Source organism: Aulostomus chinensis, chromosome 10, assembly GCF_037954235.1.
Source record: "Aulostomus chinensis isolate RoL2024-O1b breed Wild chromosome 10, RoL_Achi_v1.0, whole genome shotgun sequence".
Classification (NCBI taxonomy): domain Eukaryota; kingdom Metazoa; phylum Chordata; class Actinopteri; order Syngnathiformes; family Aulostomidae; genus Aulostomus; species Aulostomus chinensis.
The window spans coordinates 20,562,927-20,578,285 of NC_141329.1; the positions used below are offsets into that span (position 1 = coordinate 20,562,927).

Below are 15,359 nucleotides of genomic sequence, written 5' to 3' on the forward strand. Positions count from 1 at the left end.
TTTTGTTGCGCTGCATTGGACTCAATTACTATGTATGCATGTATCGTGTACAATTATCATTAAAAATGAATATGCATGAATCTCTATTGTATAATATGTCATATGATGACTCCTCCTCCCCTGTTCTGTCTGGTTCCTGGTTGTTTCTCCTCCTCTCTTCCAGGAAGTGAGCAGGAAGCAGTCATCAGTGTGAACCACCTCACCTGAACTGTGAGCTGAGCTCCTCTTTGAAAGCTCCCTGGTTCAGTTTGCTGGCCCCTTGCGGCTGCATCCCTTCATCTTTAGTTTGATTTTGTCCAGAGAGAGTAATTTTGGTTTGAGTTATGTACCTCTGTAAGCTATAAACTATTACTGTTGAGCAATTTGTGGCCTATTGTGTGTTATCCTCTTTTGTCAGATCCTTGATCAGGTCTTGACAAAATGGGGGCTCATCAATGTGGTAAGGCCCATTGTTTGCCTGTTAGGTTAATCTTTTTTGAGTTGTTGAGTAGCATCTGTTTCAAACTCTAGTTCGTGGTGTTTTTAGGGAGAACATGATACTACATATACATTTTGTGCAGAAGGAATTAGAGAGCCTTTGTTGTGTGCATGCTCAGTTTTGACCAACTTGATAGTAGGCAGGATGTAGGCTGGCCTGTGCTGTAGGAATTCTTGGAGTCTCCTTCAGGGGAACTTTTGGGGCGTTGCACACGTGACCAGCTCCTGAAAATCACTGATCACTTTGATTTGGAACTTCTGGACAGAAGGATACAAGAGTCCATTGAAAATGCTTTGAAAAGTGAATTAATGTATCTGGATATATTGGCAAAGAAAATAGGAAAAAAACCTGAGCCAACAAACTGAACCAGGGAGCTTTTAAAGAGAAGCTCAGCTCAGAGCTCAGGTGAGCTGCTTTACACTGATAATTGCTTCCTGCTTGCTTCCTGGAAGAGAGGAGGAGAAATAACTGGGAACAAGACAGAGCAGGGGAAGAGGAGTCATCACAGTGTGAACCAGATCAATTTTTTAAAAAGGCTGAAAGGCTAAAGTCTGCTTTGAATTTGTAATTTATTAAATTTGAAAAGAAAATTCAAACAAGGGGGGGGATCAAAGGATACAATGAGATGCAAGGTTGATGTATTATTCAAAGAGACATAATTGCAAAAACAAAACATTGCATGTAGTAAAAATGATTTTTCATGGTTAGATGTCAATTACAAGTTTAAAATATTTATGGAATATTAAGCAAACAGACAGTGATGCAAGCTGAAGATCACAAAGAAGAACTATATAATTGCAGTCAAGCGGAATGTATTCTTCAGTTTCATGTTTTACCTGGCCATTAGATGTTTCTTAGTATTTTTCTCAGGTTTTAAAAGAATGATAAAACATTTTGGAGCAAAAATACAGAAAAGTAAACCATAGCTAGAGGCTAAGATTGCAAAGATCTCCACAGCAACAGTGTATTTGCCAGGAGAGCTGACGTAAGCAGGGACAAACGCCACCCACATGGCACAGAAGATCAGCATGCTGAAGGTGATCAGTTTTGCCTCATTAAAATTGTCCGGTAGTTTCCTAGCGAGGAAGGCCAAGATGAGGCAGGTGCCAGCCAGCAGGCCAATGTAACCCAGAACCAGAGAGAAGCCCACCACAGAAGCCATTGCACATTCCAGAGTGACCTTTGACCCTTGGAACCCCAGATCACGTTGAGGTATGGGAGGATTAAGGGACAACCATACTGCACAGATTAAAACCTGAAAGAAAAATATTACCATGATGTGATCCAAACAATTTAGTGTAGCAGCTCTTTTTTTATTTGTTTGGCAATAAAAAAAAAGACGAGTACCTGTATACAAGTAAGTAAGCAGACACTTCCCCTCTGTTGGCCTGGACCAAACCATCTAATCAAGGCTTCAGCACCGGGCTGAGCTGAGCGGAACGCTGCCAGAACCACTATGGTCTTGACTTGGAGGCAGGAGACACAAAGTACAAAACTGATCCCGAATGCTGCCTGCTGGAAACGACAAGACCAGACTGATGGACGCCCGATGAACACCAGAGAGCACAGGAAGCAGAGTTTCAGAGACAGAAGAAGCAGGAAGCTCAGCTCTGAATTGTTGGCTCGAACCTTAAAATGATACATAACACACAGAGAAGACAACATGTACAACATATATTTTGATCCAATCCATTTTTCCTAGCTTTACATCAATCTCCGGTTAAATTACTCACGACAGGTGTTTGACGATGGTAAAGGAAAACCACAAACACTGCAGCGGTCACAGCAGCACCAGATACAGCTGCTGTTGTGAGGGTGATGCCCAGCGTCTCATTAAAGGAGAGAAAGTCCACCTGGCGAGGGATGCAGGCCGTTCGTCCAGCATTGGACCAGAACTCAGATGGACAAGGTTCACAGGAAAGAGAACCTGGGAGGAAATGACTCAGAAAAAGTTTGAGACAGTCAAAGAAAAACAACAGCAGCGAAGTTGAGTATTGAGTCATGTCCTCACCAGATTTATTGCTGATCTCCCCATCAGCACATTGGATACAGTCAAAGCAGCAGACAGCTTCTCCCTTCCTGTTGGCCTTCCGGGTACCGGGGGGGCAGCTCTCACTGCACACTGAAGAGGGAACCTAAATGAAACACATGCCCATTATTTTTAAGTACATGCAATAAAACACATTTAATTAAATTATCTTAAACAACGTTATTTCATAATTTCAAGACCTGATTGGATCCTGTGCTCCAGTGAATTGCTGATTCATGAAGGTGGAGGTCAAAACCGTCCACACGTCCAATCAAAACAAGTTTTAGGGACCCGTCGGGGGTGCTCTGCCAGTTGACAAGGTCATATTTTGCCAGGATATCACCCTCTTGAAAATAAAATTCCTCCCCCTGTGGTGTGGTGAAATTGGCGTTGTTTATGTGCTGCAAGAGCTGAAAGTATCAACATAGTCAAATTGAACACTGAAGTCATAAAACATATTGTTTGTGTAAATTATTGCCATGTGATTGGTGTCTTAGATTGGTGTCTTATTATTAGGGCCTGAGCCTGAAGGTACTTCAGGCGAAGACCCTATTATGTTTTTATTATTATTATTTGACTTTGGAACAAGATTGTTTCAGAAGTGTACCACCTTGATTTCCTTTTCAAATGAAAGGCTGATAATGATGTTTACCTCAACAGGTTTGATGTGTTTTGGAGAGGAGCAGGTGGAGCTGTAGCTCCTCAGAGGGTTGACCATATCAGGGCAGGAGAGAAGGCTGTGAAGGGCGTGGGCTGCAGCGTACACAGCCAGATACACATTATATGTCACCCTAAGCTGGGAGACATCGGTGAAGTGATTCTTCACTCCCTCCAGGGACTCGGACCCACTGCAGAGTGGAAGTGAAGCTTTCTGAAGAGATATTTTTGCATGAGATGGTGGTGAAGAGGCAACAGTCGAAAGAGGTCTACAACCAAACTCCTTTTCCCAGAATTCTCTCAAGAACTCATCATCAGGATGACGAGATGGGTTCAAACTTTTCAGATAAGTTTCAAATCCAGGTATGGCTGAGCTCCGAATGGCCACACCCAGAGCTCCTCTCGCTACTTTAGAGGTGGCCAGATTTTGGAGAAGGTCGGTGCTGGTGCTCCAAGCCTCACTGGCAAGAAACTGTCGGTCAGTCACCTAACATTGGTAAAAGGACACACACAAAAAAACAGCACCATTTCAAAATATTCTTCCAAATAAAATAATTTCATTCAGTCAGTGTACACTGTGATACAATTTCTCACATTAATGTTGTCCAGTTGCACAAACAGTTCCCTCACATCTGTGTACCAGGAAAAGACCAGAATCACTTTGGCTGCGGATGCCTGAATTGTGAGAGCAGCTCGTCTGGCGTCACTCACGATGTTTTCCCTTCGTAGAGTCTCTACAAATGCCAGACACACCCCTGCCCCTCTGATCTCCTCCTGAAATATCTAACATATACAAATGAAAGAAACAAACACATCAATATTTAAGTAATGTATATCAGGATATATTTTATAACACTGTAACATTTTCTTGACTATCAAGATCACAAATATAAAATAGCAAAAATAAAATACTAAAAAACCTTTATTGCGACATAGCCATAATTATTGTTTGCTATCACTGCTCCAATCCAGGTCCAGTGGAAGCGTATAGCCAGTCGGGCCATGGCCCGGGCTTGGTAGATATCACTGGGAATGGTCCTGAAGAAATTTGGAAATTGCTGCCTGTCACTCAGACAGGGGCAGCTAGACAAGTAGCTGATCTGAAAGACAAAACATTTTCTTTTTATTTTACAGAAGCAAATAACTTTATATTGATTTCTTTTCACACCATTTGTACTCACCCCCAAGTAAAATGGGGTGCTTAAAGACTTGCCTATCATTCGAAGCCTAGATATGAGGTGAAAAATTATAAACTCACCAGAGGTACAGAGAGCGGCCCCAGGATTTTGGAGAGAATCTGGGCTGTTACAGAGGACGCACCACCGATGATCACAGGTACAATGCGACTATCTGATCATGGCAAAATTAATTTTAATATTACATTTAATATTAAATCATGACTTAAAATACTCTTAAGCTTCATTGTAAACACAGTAATGCATTCACATTTAATCAGCTTTGTTTCTGGCAGTGTACACGCACCGAGCTTCTTTCTCATTTCTCCATGTTCTTCCTCATCAGCAGCTGTCAAGTTACAGTTGCCACTGTCTCCTCCAACCAGTGACAGTGCTGCCTGCAGCGCCCACGGGTGTCTCCCACAGCTATCGAAAATCCGGTAGCCCAACTTCACTCCTGGTAGCAGATTCCTACTGTGATTGATTTCCTCCACTGCATATGCCATTGCATAAATATACTGCAATGAACCATGATCTAAACTGAGACCAAAAAAAAGAACAAGACAAGTATCAGCCAGGATGTTCTATTGAGAGAAATCTCACCAAAAATCTATTTGTTTAACAGTAAAGATGAAAAAAAGGCATTATTATACAAATGTAAATGGTGGTCAGAGATAAAGGAAGCATTTTACCCAGTGCAAGGTTTGTAGTGTGGCAGCTGAGTGAAATCATGGTCCATAGCTGGGGGCTGGTAATGAAGACTAAACAGCCCACCAATAACCACATCTCCCTCTTGGAAGACACCCTGCTTGCCCGGTGTCCCCCACCCAGAACAGGTCAGGGTCTGAACACTTTGCAGTCCCACCCTGAGCCCCAGCTGTCTGCCCACAAGCCCCACAAGGAGCCAGGACACGGCTGAAGATGTCAACATAGTGAGAAGCCAAGAGAATGTCCAAGTGGATGATATGGACATGTTGAATATGTACAGTATATTCAGATATGTTATTTGTTTCTGCCTGGCAATAAATGCAATATTCATTAACAGTTCCTGCATGGAAAAAGTGAAACCAGAGCCCATCTGCAATACATCAGCAAAAAAAGGAAAAAAAACTGTTCCCCTTTTGACATAAACCTGAGGAAGAAAAACAACAAGTTGCTGGTCAAATGAATATTTTCATACAGCAGGTAGAGTACATCATGCATGTGTGCAAATGACAGTTGATCCACAGTGTGTGACACACACCCTCCTCCTCTGAACAGGTGAACTGCTGATGTGGGTATTTATAATAGATGTAAATGCCTTTTTTTACAAGCAGGTGAGCATGTGATGGCCTATGTACACAACCCAAAAATTGCTCCTCTCAAGAATGACAGCAACACAGCAACAGCATGCAAGTCATTAGTCTTTGTGTAGGTAAGTGGTAGAAGTGGAGGACAGTATTAGATGCATTAATTTGTTCTTTTTTCAAACTATTTTTATTGCTGATGTACATATAATCTATATGCACCAATATGTTGCTTGATATGTGGTTCAAGGGCAGCACAGTGGTGCAGTGATTAGCACTGTGGCCTCATAGCAAGAAGGTTCCGGGTTTGAGCCCCGGCTCTGTGTGGAGTCTGCATGTTCTCACTGTGCCTGCATGAGTTCTCTCTGGATACTCCGGCTTTCTCCCACAGTTAATCCACACTCTAAATTGACTGTAGGTGTGAGTGTGAATGGTTGTCTGTCTTTATGTGTTGGCCCTGTGTTAGACTGGCGACCCGTCCAGGGTGAATCCCGCCTCTCGTCCGAAGGCTGCTGGGATAGGTTCCAGCCCCCCTGCAACCCTGGACGGCTAAGCGGTATAGAAAATGGATGGTTGGATGGATGGATGGATACATGGTTCAAAAAAGGAATGCCTGGTGATTTTTTCTGTTTCTTTCTGGTGTTTGATAGTGGGACGGATGAGGTTTTCATTATCTTACATGTCCATTTTTAACTACTTAAAATGGCCAGTTTTATTAGACCATTCTCTCTCAGGGTTTTTTTTAGCCCCAGCATGAGCGACTGTGGAAGAAGAGCCAGGGTGGTGCAAGGCCCTATCTTTGTTGTAAGATTGTTTTTTTCCTTCTTTTTTTTCTTTGGGGGCTTGGCTCTGACTAGGTGGGCATATATATATATATATATATATATATATATATATATATATATATATATATATATATACCACCTAGTCAGAGCCAAGCCCCCATCTCTGAAACAACTGTTGCCAGGACTGATGTGAGTACCAGGTTTAATGGAAAGTGGAAAAGGGAAAAAAGCACTAGAAAGAAAAAAAAGAAGGAAAAAAACAATCTTACAACAAAGATAGGGCCTTATACAGTATATATATATATACACTGTATGTATATATTAAATTTCAGAACAAACTTTTGCTGCAACACAAAACGCAACAAAGAGGTAAATGGTGGGATCGGTGTAGCCATGTTTATGTGAGTCAATAATTTAGCAACTAATAGACAAAGGTTAAACTACTTTGGTATCTACTAACCAAGACGTAAATATCCTTGTTTCTGTATCTCACACTAATCACAACCAGCCATATGATTGCGTTTGTGTCAGACAGAAATGATTTGATGCAGTGTCATTGTGTTTACCATCATCCCGCCGTGGGCTTTACTGTTATAAATAGAGCAACATCTGTGTTGTACTGCAGGAGGAGGAGGAGGAGGTACTAGTTTGGCAATGCGAGTTGCATCTGTCATTAAAATGATGTTGCTTTGGAGGTGTATGTCATAATATTAAATATATATTTTATTCTCCTGTTGCATTAAGATTTAAAATGACTTTTTTATTGCAGGAACAGTTTGAGGCCAAGTGCTCATTCGTGAATGTTCTGCCAGTGAGAAACTTTTCTACCTGAGCGTCTGGAATATCTGCATCTATGTCTCGGTTCTCTCCTCCGTGGCCCCCCTCAGCCACTTTGGTTCTCTTTGTGGGTCTTGTGGGCAGACAGCTGGGTCTCCGGGTCGGGTTGCACCTAGTCTGGACAGTAACTTGTCCCCGGTGGGGTTCACCTGGCAACCAGAGTCTTTTCCAGGATGGAGACATAATTATTGGTGGGCTTTTTAGTCTGTATTACAAGCCTCCCGCAATAGACCACGACTTCACTCAACTGCCGCACTATGAGCCTTGCACTGGGTAAAACTCTTTGAGTGAATGCTGTATAATAAGAATGTTTGACAAACCCATTTTACATCTTTTCTCTTCTACGGGAAGTTCATTCATATGTAAATGTTCCTATTTCCTATGTTATTAATTATGACTATGTAGTCATTTTCACATATGAATTGATTCCTTCTCTCCTCGGGTCTCAGGTTAGAACATCTTCCATTGCAGTATATTCATGCAATGATGTTCGCTGTGGAAGAAATCAATCAAAGTCCAACCCTCCTACCAGGAGTAAAGCTGGGCTATCATATTCGTGATAGCTGTGCCCTACATCCTTGGACCATGCAGGCGGCTTTGTCACTGGTTGGTGGAGACAGCATCAGCTGTAATCCAGCAGCCTCTTCAGACTCTAATGGAGATGGAAAAGGTACTGAAACCTGCTTCTAATAAATAATTTATTTACCGTATGAAACTTGGTGGTGTTGTTTTAGTGTTGACACATTTTCCATTTGATACATGAATTTAATTGAATTGTCACAGGTGTCCCTTTGATTGTCGGTGGTGCCTCATCCAAAACAGCCATGATACTCTCCCGAGTCCTGGGGCCACTGTCTGTACCTTTAGTGAGTGTTGATTTCATGGAAATAAGCCTTGAACATTTTAATATGTTGTGATTTAAATATGACTTTTTAATATGTTATGATTTTAAACAACATTTGAGGCTCTACTGTGCAGAGTGTCTCTTAATTTTTTCATTTTTTGAAGCTTGTGTTAAAATGGCTGTATTTTGTGTGTGCGTGTGTGTGTGTGTGTGTGTGTGTGTGTGTGTGTGTGTGTGTGCGTGTGCATGTGTGTTTTGTCTGTTAGATGAGCTACCAGTCTAGCTGCCCCTGTCTGAGTGACAGGCAGCAATTTCCAAATTTCTTCCGGACGATTCCAAGTGACATTTATCAAGCCCGGGCCATGGCCCAGCTGGCCATACGCTTCAACTGGACCTGGATTGGAGCAGTGATAGCAAACAATGATTATGGTTTTGTGGCAGTTAAGGTGATTCTATTTGTTCTTATATTTAAAAACAAAAGAAATCCTATGGTGTCTATGCAAAATATACATTTAACATTCAAAAAGATTTCAATTAATTTTATTCCTCTTTTGGATCTATATCAGGTGTTTCAGGAGGAGATCAGAGGGGCAGGGGTGTGTCTGGCATTTGTAGAGACTCTACGAAGGGAAAACATCGTGAGTGACGCCAGACGAGCTGCTCTCACAATTCAGGCATCCGCAGCCAAAGTGATTCTGGTCTTTTCCTGGTACACAGATGTGAGGGAACTGTTTGTGCAACTGGACAACATTAATGTGAGAAATTGTATCACAGTGTACACTGACTGAATGAAATTATTTTATTTATTTGGAAAAATATTTTGAAATGGTGTTTTTTTGTGTGTGTGTCCTTTTCCCAATGTTAGGTGACTGACCGACAGTTTCTTGCCAGTGAGGCTTGGAGCACCAGCACCGACCTTCTCCAAAATCTGGCCACCTCTAAAGTAGCGAGAGGAGCTCTGGGTGTGGCCATTCGGAGCTCAGCCATACCTGGATTTGAAACTTATCTGAAAAGTTTGAACCCTTCTCGTCATCCTGATGATGAGTTCTTGAGAGAATTCTGGGAAAAGGAGTTTGGTTGTAGACCTCTTTCGACTGTTGCCTCTTCACCACCATCTCATGCAAAAATATCTCTTCAGAAAGCTTCACTTCCACTCTGCAGTGGGTCCGAGTCCCTGGAGGGAGTGAAGAATCACTTCACTGATGTCTCCCAGCTTAGGGTGACATATAATGTGTATCTGGCTGTGTACGCTGCAGCCCACGCCCTTCATAGCCTTCTCTCCTGCCCTGATACGGTCAACCCTCTGAGGAACTACAGCTCCACCTGCTCCTCTCCAAAACACATCAAACCCGTTGAAGTAAACACAACAATCTCTACTTCATATCTTCCTCCCAAATGATATTTCTTATGCTTTCAGAGCCGGATTAATTATTTGAGCCTGAACTGTTGCATTGCCGTATGAAAATGTACTAAAACATTTTGATGCTTTCAGCTGTTGCAGCATTTGAACATCATCAATTTCACCACACCACAGGGAGAAATGTTTTTCTTCCAAGGGGCCGATATTCCTGCGAAGTATGACCTCATTAACTGGCAGAGCACCCCTGGTGGTTCACTCAAAGTTGTTTTGGTTGGACGTGTGGATGGATTTGACCTCCACCTAAATGAATCAGCAATTCAGTGGAGCACAGGATCCAATCAGGTGATTAAAGAATAATAAAAGTGACCAAAAATGCCTGATGTATTAAATTTCTCAGTTTGTTTCACAAGACACTACTTCCTTCCATATGTGTATATACTTGCTGTTCAGGTTCCCTCTTCAGTGTGCAGTGAGAGCTGCCCCCCAGGAACCCGAATGGCCATCAGGAAAGGGGAACCTGTCTGCTGCTTTGATTGTATCCAATGCGCTGACGGGGAGATCAGCAATAAAACTGGTAAAGACATGACTTTCAACAATCATCGATCAGCGGCACAGCAGTGTATGAGCAACAACTCTGATGTCTGTCCCTGACTGATCCCCCCCCATTTTTCTTTTTGTGGGTCACGATCTCTCAGGTTCCCCCCAGTGTGAGCGTTGTCATTCTGAGTTCTGGTCCAATGCTAAAAGAACTGCCTGCATCCGTCGCCAGCTGGACTTCCTCTCCTATAACGAGACCTTGGGCATCACCCTCACTACAGTAGCCGTATCCGGGACATCGGTGACAGCCGCTGTGTTTGTGGTGTTTCTTTACTACCGTCAAACACCAGTGGTAAGAAGCAAAGATCGGTAATGAGATCAGGTCTTCAGCTGATTCAAAAGCATTTTTTTTGGGGGGGGGGTTGCTCCAGCCTGATAAAAGAGATATTGACGTATGAAATTTTTACCCACTATTTCGTAAGCTAATGACTAAAATCATTCACCATCAAACCCACTGTGAAAATGTCATGGCATTTGTGCAATATTTATTAAGAGTGCCACTAGAATTGAGTTGTAAAAAAGGAGGGTTAAACCCCAGTTTAACCGGATGAACTTGGAGTTGGAGAAGAATTAAACCCATCTAAAAGTCTTTGTTGTTCAGCTAAGGTGGACTAATATTGGACTTATATTTTGTTTTACAGTGTTTCATTTTTCTGAATCTTTTGAACCGCCCTTTTTTGTTTTCAGGTTCGAGCCAACAATTCAGAGCTGAGCTTCCTGCTTCTTCTGTCTCTGAAACTCTGCTTCCTGTGCTCTCTGGTGTTCATCGGGCGTCCATCAGTCTGGTCTTGTCGTTTCCAGCAGGCAGCATTCGGGATCAGTTTTGTACTTTGTGTCTCCTGCCTCCAAGTCAAGACCATAGTGGTTCTGGCAGCGTTCCGCTCAGCTCGGCCAGGTGCTGAAGCCTTGATGAAGTGGTTTGGCCCGGTTCAACAGAGAGGAAGTGTCTGCCTCTTTACCTGTATACAGGTGAGTTCAGGTTGCAGATACAGTTCTTTCATAATAACGTGATTTATTTGTGCAGTATTTTAGATTAACCTGACATTTTAAATCTGTTTTTTTTTTTCTCATCCAGATTATCATCTGTATTATTTGGTTATCCCTCAGCCCACCTGTGCCTCAACCTGACTTGAATATTCCAGGGTTAAAGGTCACCTTAAAGTGTGCCATGGACTCTGTGGTGGGCTTCTCTCTGGTTCTGGGTTACATTGGCCTGCTGGCCTGCACCAGTCTCCTCTTGGCCTTCCTCGCTAGGAAACTGCCAGACAATTTTAATGAGGCAAAACTGATCACCTTCAGCATGCTGATCTTCTGTGCCGTGTGGGTGGCGTTTGTCCCTGCTTACGTCAGCTCTCCTGGGAAATATGCAGTTGCCGTGGAGATCTTTGCAATCTTGGCCTCTAGCTATGGTTTACTGCTCTGCATATTTGCACCCAAGTGTTTCATTATTCTTTTAAGGCCTGAGAAAAATACTAAAAAGCACTTGATGGCCAGGTAGCAAGGAAGACTGAATGCATAAATACTGTAGTTAGCCCTGGGAATCCATCTGACCTGAGTTTCCTTCCAGTTTGCTCCATTTTCTATATAATTTGTATTTCTACATAAAAATCAAATGTGAAGTTTTCTAATAACAGTCAAGCCAACCAGCCAAGACACAGAACATTTATTAAACAGAAAATAAACGAAACAAGATGCAGCTCAGATCTGACAAAAACAGCAAACACTGTTGAGTAACCAGGCATGGAGACCTACAGAGACGTGAAGAGCTACCGAAGGCTGACAGGAGTCACTTAAGTTAAAGACACGCTCAACTCTGAGGGTCAGGGAAGGAGCTGAAGAAATGCTGAGAGCAGGGTTGTGACTGATGATGACCTATAAGACACATGCGATTCACTTAGAAAAGGACAGTGACAAAAGTGAAACTAAAACATGAGGAGATACACAACAGGGAGTCCATAAATAAATGTCCAGGACTAAATAGTCAAACAGTCCTGACAGGACAGTGACACTTATATATTTTTCCATTTATTCATTGTTGATAATATGTACCTCTTTGTCTACCATATCAACAAATATGACTGCTGGTACACGGTGCTAGCATGAGAAACCTTTCGAATTGACATGAATAAATGCAAGGAAGGCTTTGTTTGTTTGTTTTTGAACTGTCAAAGAAGCTCAAAATCTAAAAAGGTGTCTGTCAGACTTCCCTTCATAACAACATGGGACGAGCAGCAGTTGGGCAGTTCTGAACAGGAACAAACCTACATGTACCACTTGGTGTGTCTCAGTAACTATGTCATTACCTTGAAGCGAAATATTTTCCACGACTCCCATTATCTTTCCATCCTGTTTGGTACATCAAGAAGTTACTTCCACTTCCTGTGTAGCATGGTGTCCGAAATATCAAGAGATGTCAAATATTAAGAGTACTCCACAACATGTAAAATGTATGTAATTCAAATAAGGTTAATTACATATAGCACACTTTCTTTTGCCGGTAGTGTGGGCTACAACCATGACTCAATATAAGCAGCACCACTGATTGCTGCAATGTTCTACTTTCTGGTCTTCCGGAGAAACATATTTTTTAATTACAGTTACCACAAGAGCCAGCATCTATTAAACATATTTTCAATACACTACAAATACTAAAGAGGGTAACAAGTCAATGAAGTTTCAGGAGGCCAAGTGGCCAGCAAAGGAGGAAAATCACTCAAATGCAGCAAAGATCCTAAACATGGCGCTACTGAGGGAAGCAAGGTTCCTGCGGGCTGCGCCGAGGGTCAGGAATGCTGATCGAAAGGTGGAAGAGTGGAAAGCAGCAAAAGTCCTGGCCGGAGGTAGCAGGGATCCAGGAGGACCAGCTACAGGCCACAGAGGAAAAGAGAAAGGGAGTTGCAAGTATCCTAAATATCTCACTACAGAGGGAAGCAATGACCCTGCAGGCCCACGAGCAGGCTACGAACAAGGAGCACCATAGGGTAGCAGGGGTACTGGAGACCCCCCTACAGGCTGAGAAAGACCACAATGATGGATGCCCTTAAAGATGAGCTGCCCCAGGCAATACAAGTTCAAGAGGCTGCACAGGCTCAGTAGGTCATACAGCAGCCAAGGGTGATGGAGCAAGAAGATACAACATGGCTTTTGAGAGATGAGCCACAAAAGGAAGAGAGGGCCCAGGAGTGTAGTAGCATGCCAAGCAGATTCTGGTTGGCTACTCTGGAGTACATCAGTGCTTTTTCTTATTTCCTTTAAGCCTGTCCTCAAGCACAGAACTAAATGTGGACTGCACAAGAACAGGGTCACAGCAGCTACCACTGGGAGAGAAATGCTAAAGTTGAGGACCAGGTTTCGCCTTCTGCAGTTCATTGTTAAATTCCTGTTGAAGCATCACTTACTGAACTGTTTAATGTATTTTTTTGTGTCATAAAGGAATGTAATAACAGAGCACTACGCGTGCCATTCTATGTGGTGATCAGTCATTGAAATAAAGTCCCAAACAAAGTGCCTTTGATGTGTATGTGCGTGCGTGTGTATGTGCGTGTGTGTGTGTGTGTGTGTGTGTGTGTGTGTGTGTGTAAAGGATCCAATTACATCAGACTGAATTCAGGGGGGTCATTACAGTGCTAAGGAGCAGGTGCACACTTCTTCACCTCATGACTCCACAAGCAATTACATCCTATTGTACAGAGAATTGGCAACAACAGAGCAAAGTGAAGCTGTTTTATCACCATACTACAGCTGCTGCATGCAGTTCAACCTTGTGAAACTGTTTGAGTGTTACAGTCACTGAAACAACAAGGATTTAGAATTATTGGTAAATTATGTGACAGCTCTCGTATCTGCATTATAAACAATAAAAGTCAAAAGAATGGGGAGAAGGATGACGGCAATAACCTTCGTGTAACTTGAGGTCTTGCCGGGTCTCTATGATGCAATTCTTTACTGCGATCCATATAAGATGATTCAACTACCAGTACATAAAATTAGGAATTATATTTGTTTTTCAGCAAAACAGAAAAAGAGATTTATTGACTTGGGACATATTTCATGAGCAAGCACCTCTTCCAGGACTCCTCTGGCAATGCTATGGTTTGGTAAAGGTTCAAGTCTGTAATTGATTGCAGCACTCAACCAGGCATTACAAAGGATGGCCACACTCCACATATCTTGGTATAATTCATTTCTGAGGTACACCAACAACTCTTCCTCACGCGTCTTTCTCCCTGGCGTGAATAAGCAGGATCAGTCAAGATATTTCAAGATAATCTATTTCAAGATTTCCCATAAATTACTATAATTCTTTTATGTGTTTTGGAGGAAAGTTTATCAAATCTAAAAAAATAAATAAATAAGAGGACCTGCTGATGTCACTGAGGTTTTAATCTAAAAGACTTGGAAGCAAATGATGCCAGGGCCAAAATTGATGGAAAATCCTGTTTGTTTTGATAAAGCAACGTTTTCAAGCCCTGGTGAAACCGCTGTACCGCTGCACCGCTGTACCGTGCATCCCTATTTGTTTTTGGGAAGTGACCATAGCAATATAACATATTCACAAGGAACACAGCTTGTTCAAATGTTCTGAATTGAAAACTTATCTTTTATTTGTCAAATTAGCCAACCCTCAACACATTTTCCCCTTATTTTATTTCACTGTGATTTAATGTGCATTTAATTGCAGTTTACGAGCCAGTAAAAACTGAATAAGATAAAGGTTGAATTCATATTGACAGCGTGTCATGAACTTGCATTTTGACATAAACTGATATCTACAATTAAATACTAAAATACTACAGAATAGTTCATTTTTGCACAACCAGAACAAGGATACTGTACAAATATCATTGGAGAGTTTATTCCATATATTTAACAACCTCTTAGAAAAGAGCTAGCAAGTGCATCCTGCATAAAGCCCTTAGAACATGTGAAGTCCATCAGGAAAGATCCCAGCCATTCAGGAACATGTAAGCATCCTTTCATGGTGTAATATGGCCATCTAGTGGTTCTTATGTGGTACTTGCATAAACAGGAAGTCCAATTTGTCAACCTCTGGTCACCTTATCACGCCCCCTTAAAGGAGATCTATACATCAATTGAGTGTAGAATAATGGGTGGCAATTCTTCCATTTATATTCATTTTTTTACATATTCATTTTACATTTACATTTTTTTGATGATTCCATTATTCGTTGACGGGCACACTCCATGCATGTAGTTCACACTGGTAGTGTAGTAAAAGCATGGCTGCAAATCACATAGCCCTTTGTGGGGATGATCACAATAAATAATCTATTGATCAAATGGTGTTCTG

General features: G+C 42.0%; 2 protein-coding genes across 2 annotated transcripts; one reads left to right on the forward strand and one right to left on the reverse strand.

Annotated features, from left to right (window-relative positions):
• Nucleotides 1-1,310: 1,310 nt before the first annotated feature.
• On the reverse strand, nt 1,311-5,270 carry LOC147254826 (extracellular calcium-sensing receptor-like). Its single transcript, XM_086215026.1, has 12 exons — nt 5,032-5,270; nt 4,710-4,879; nt 4,423-4,514; nt 4,085-4,264; nt 3,759-3,947; nt 3,438-3,651; nt 3,160-3,374; nt 2,708-2,917; nt 2,490-2,613; nt 2,212-2,405; nt 1,826-2,107; nt 1,311-1,733 (listed from the first exon to the last, which is right to left on the reverse strand). Exons 1-12 carry the CDS (start codon nt 5,268-5,270, stop codon nt 1,311-1,313), a joined length of 2,532 nt encoding a protein of 843 aa, XP_086071152.1.
• Nucleotides 5,271-7,263: 1,993 nt separating this feature from the next.
• On the forward strand, nt 7,264-11,546 carry LOC147254827 (extracellular calcium-sensing receptor-like). The gene is made up of 11 exons (XM_086215027.1): nt 7,264-7,520; nt 7,697-7,917; nt 8,031-8,104; nt 8,358-8,537; nt 8,658-8,846; nt 8,957-9,448; nt 9,584-9,793; nt 9,902-10,025; nt 10,147-10,340; nt 10,736-11,017; nt 11,124-11,546. Exons 1-11 carry the CDS (start codon nt 7,264-7,266, stop codon nt 11,544-11,546), a joined length of 2,646 nt encoding a protein of 881 aa, XP_086071153.1.
• The last annotated feature ends 3,813 nt before the right edge of the window (nt 11,547-15,359 follow it).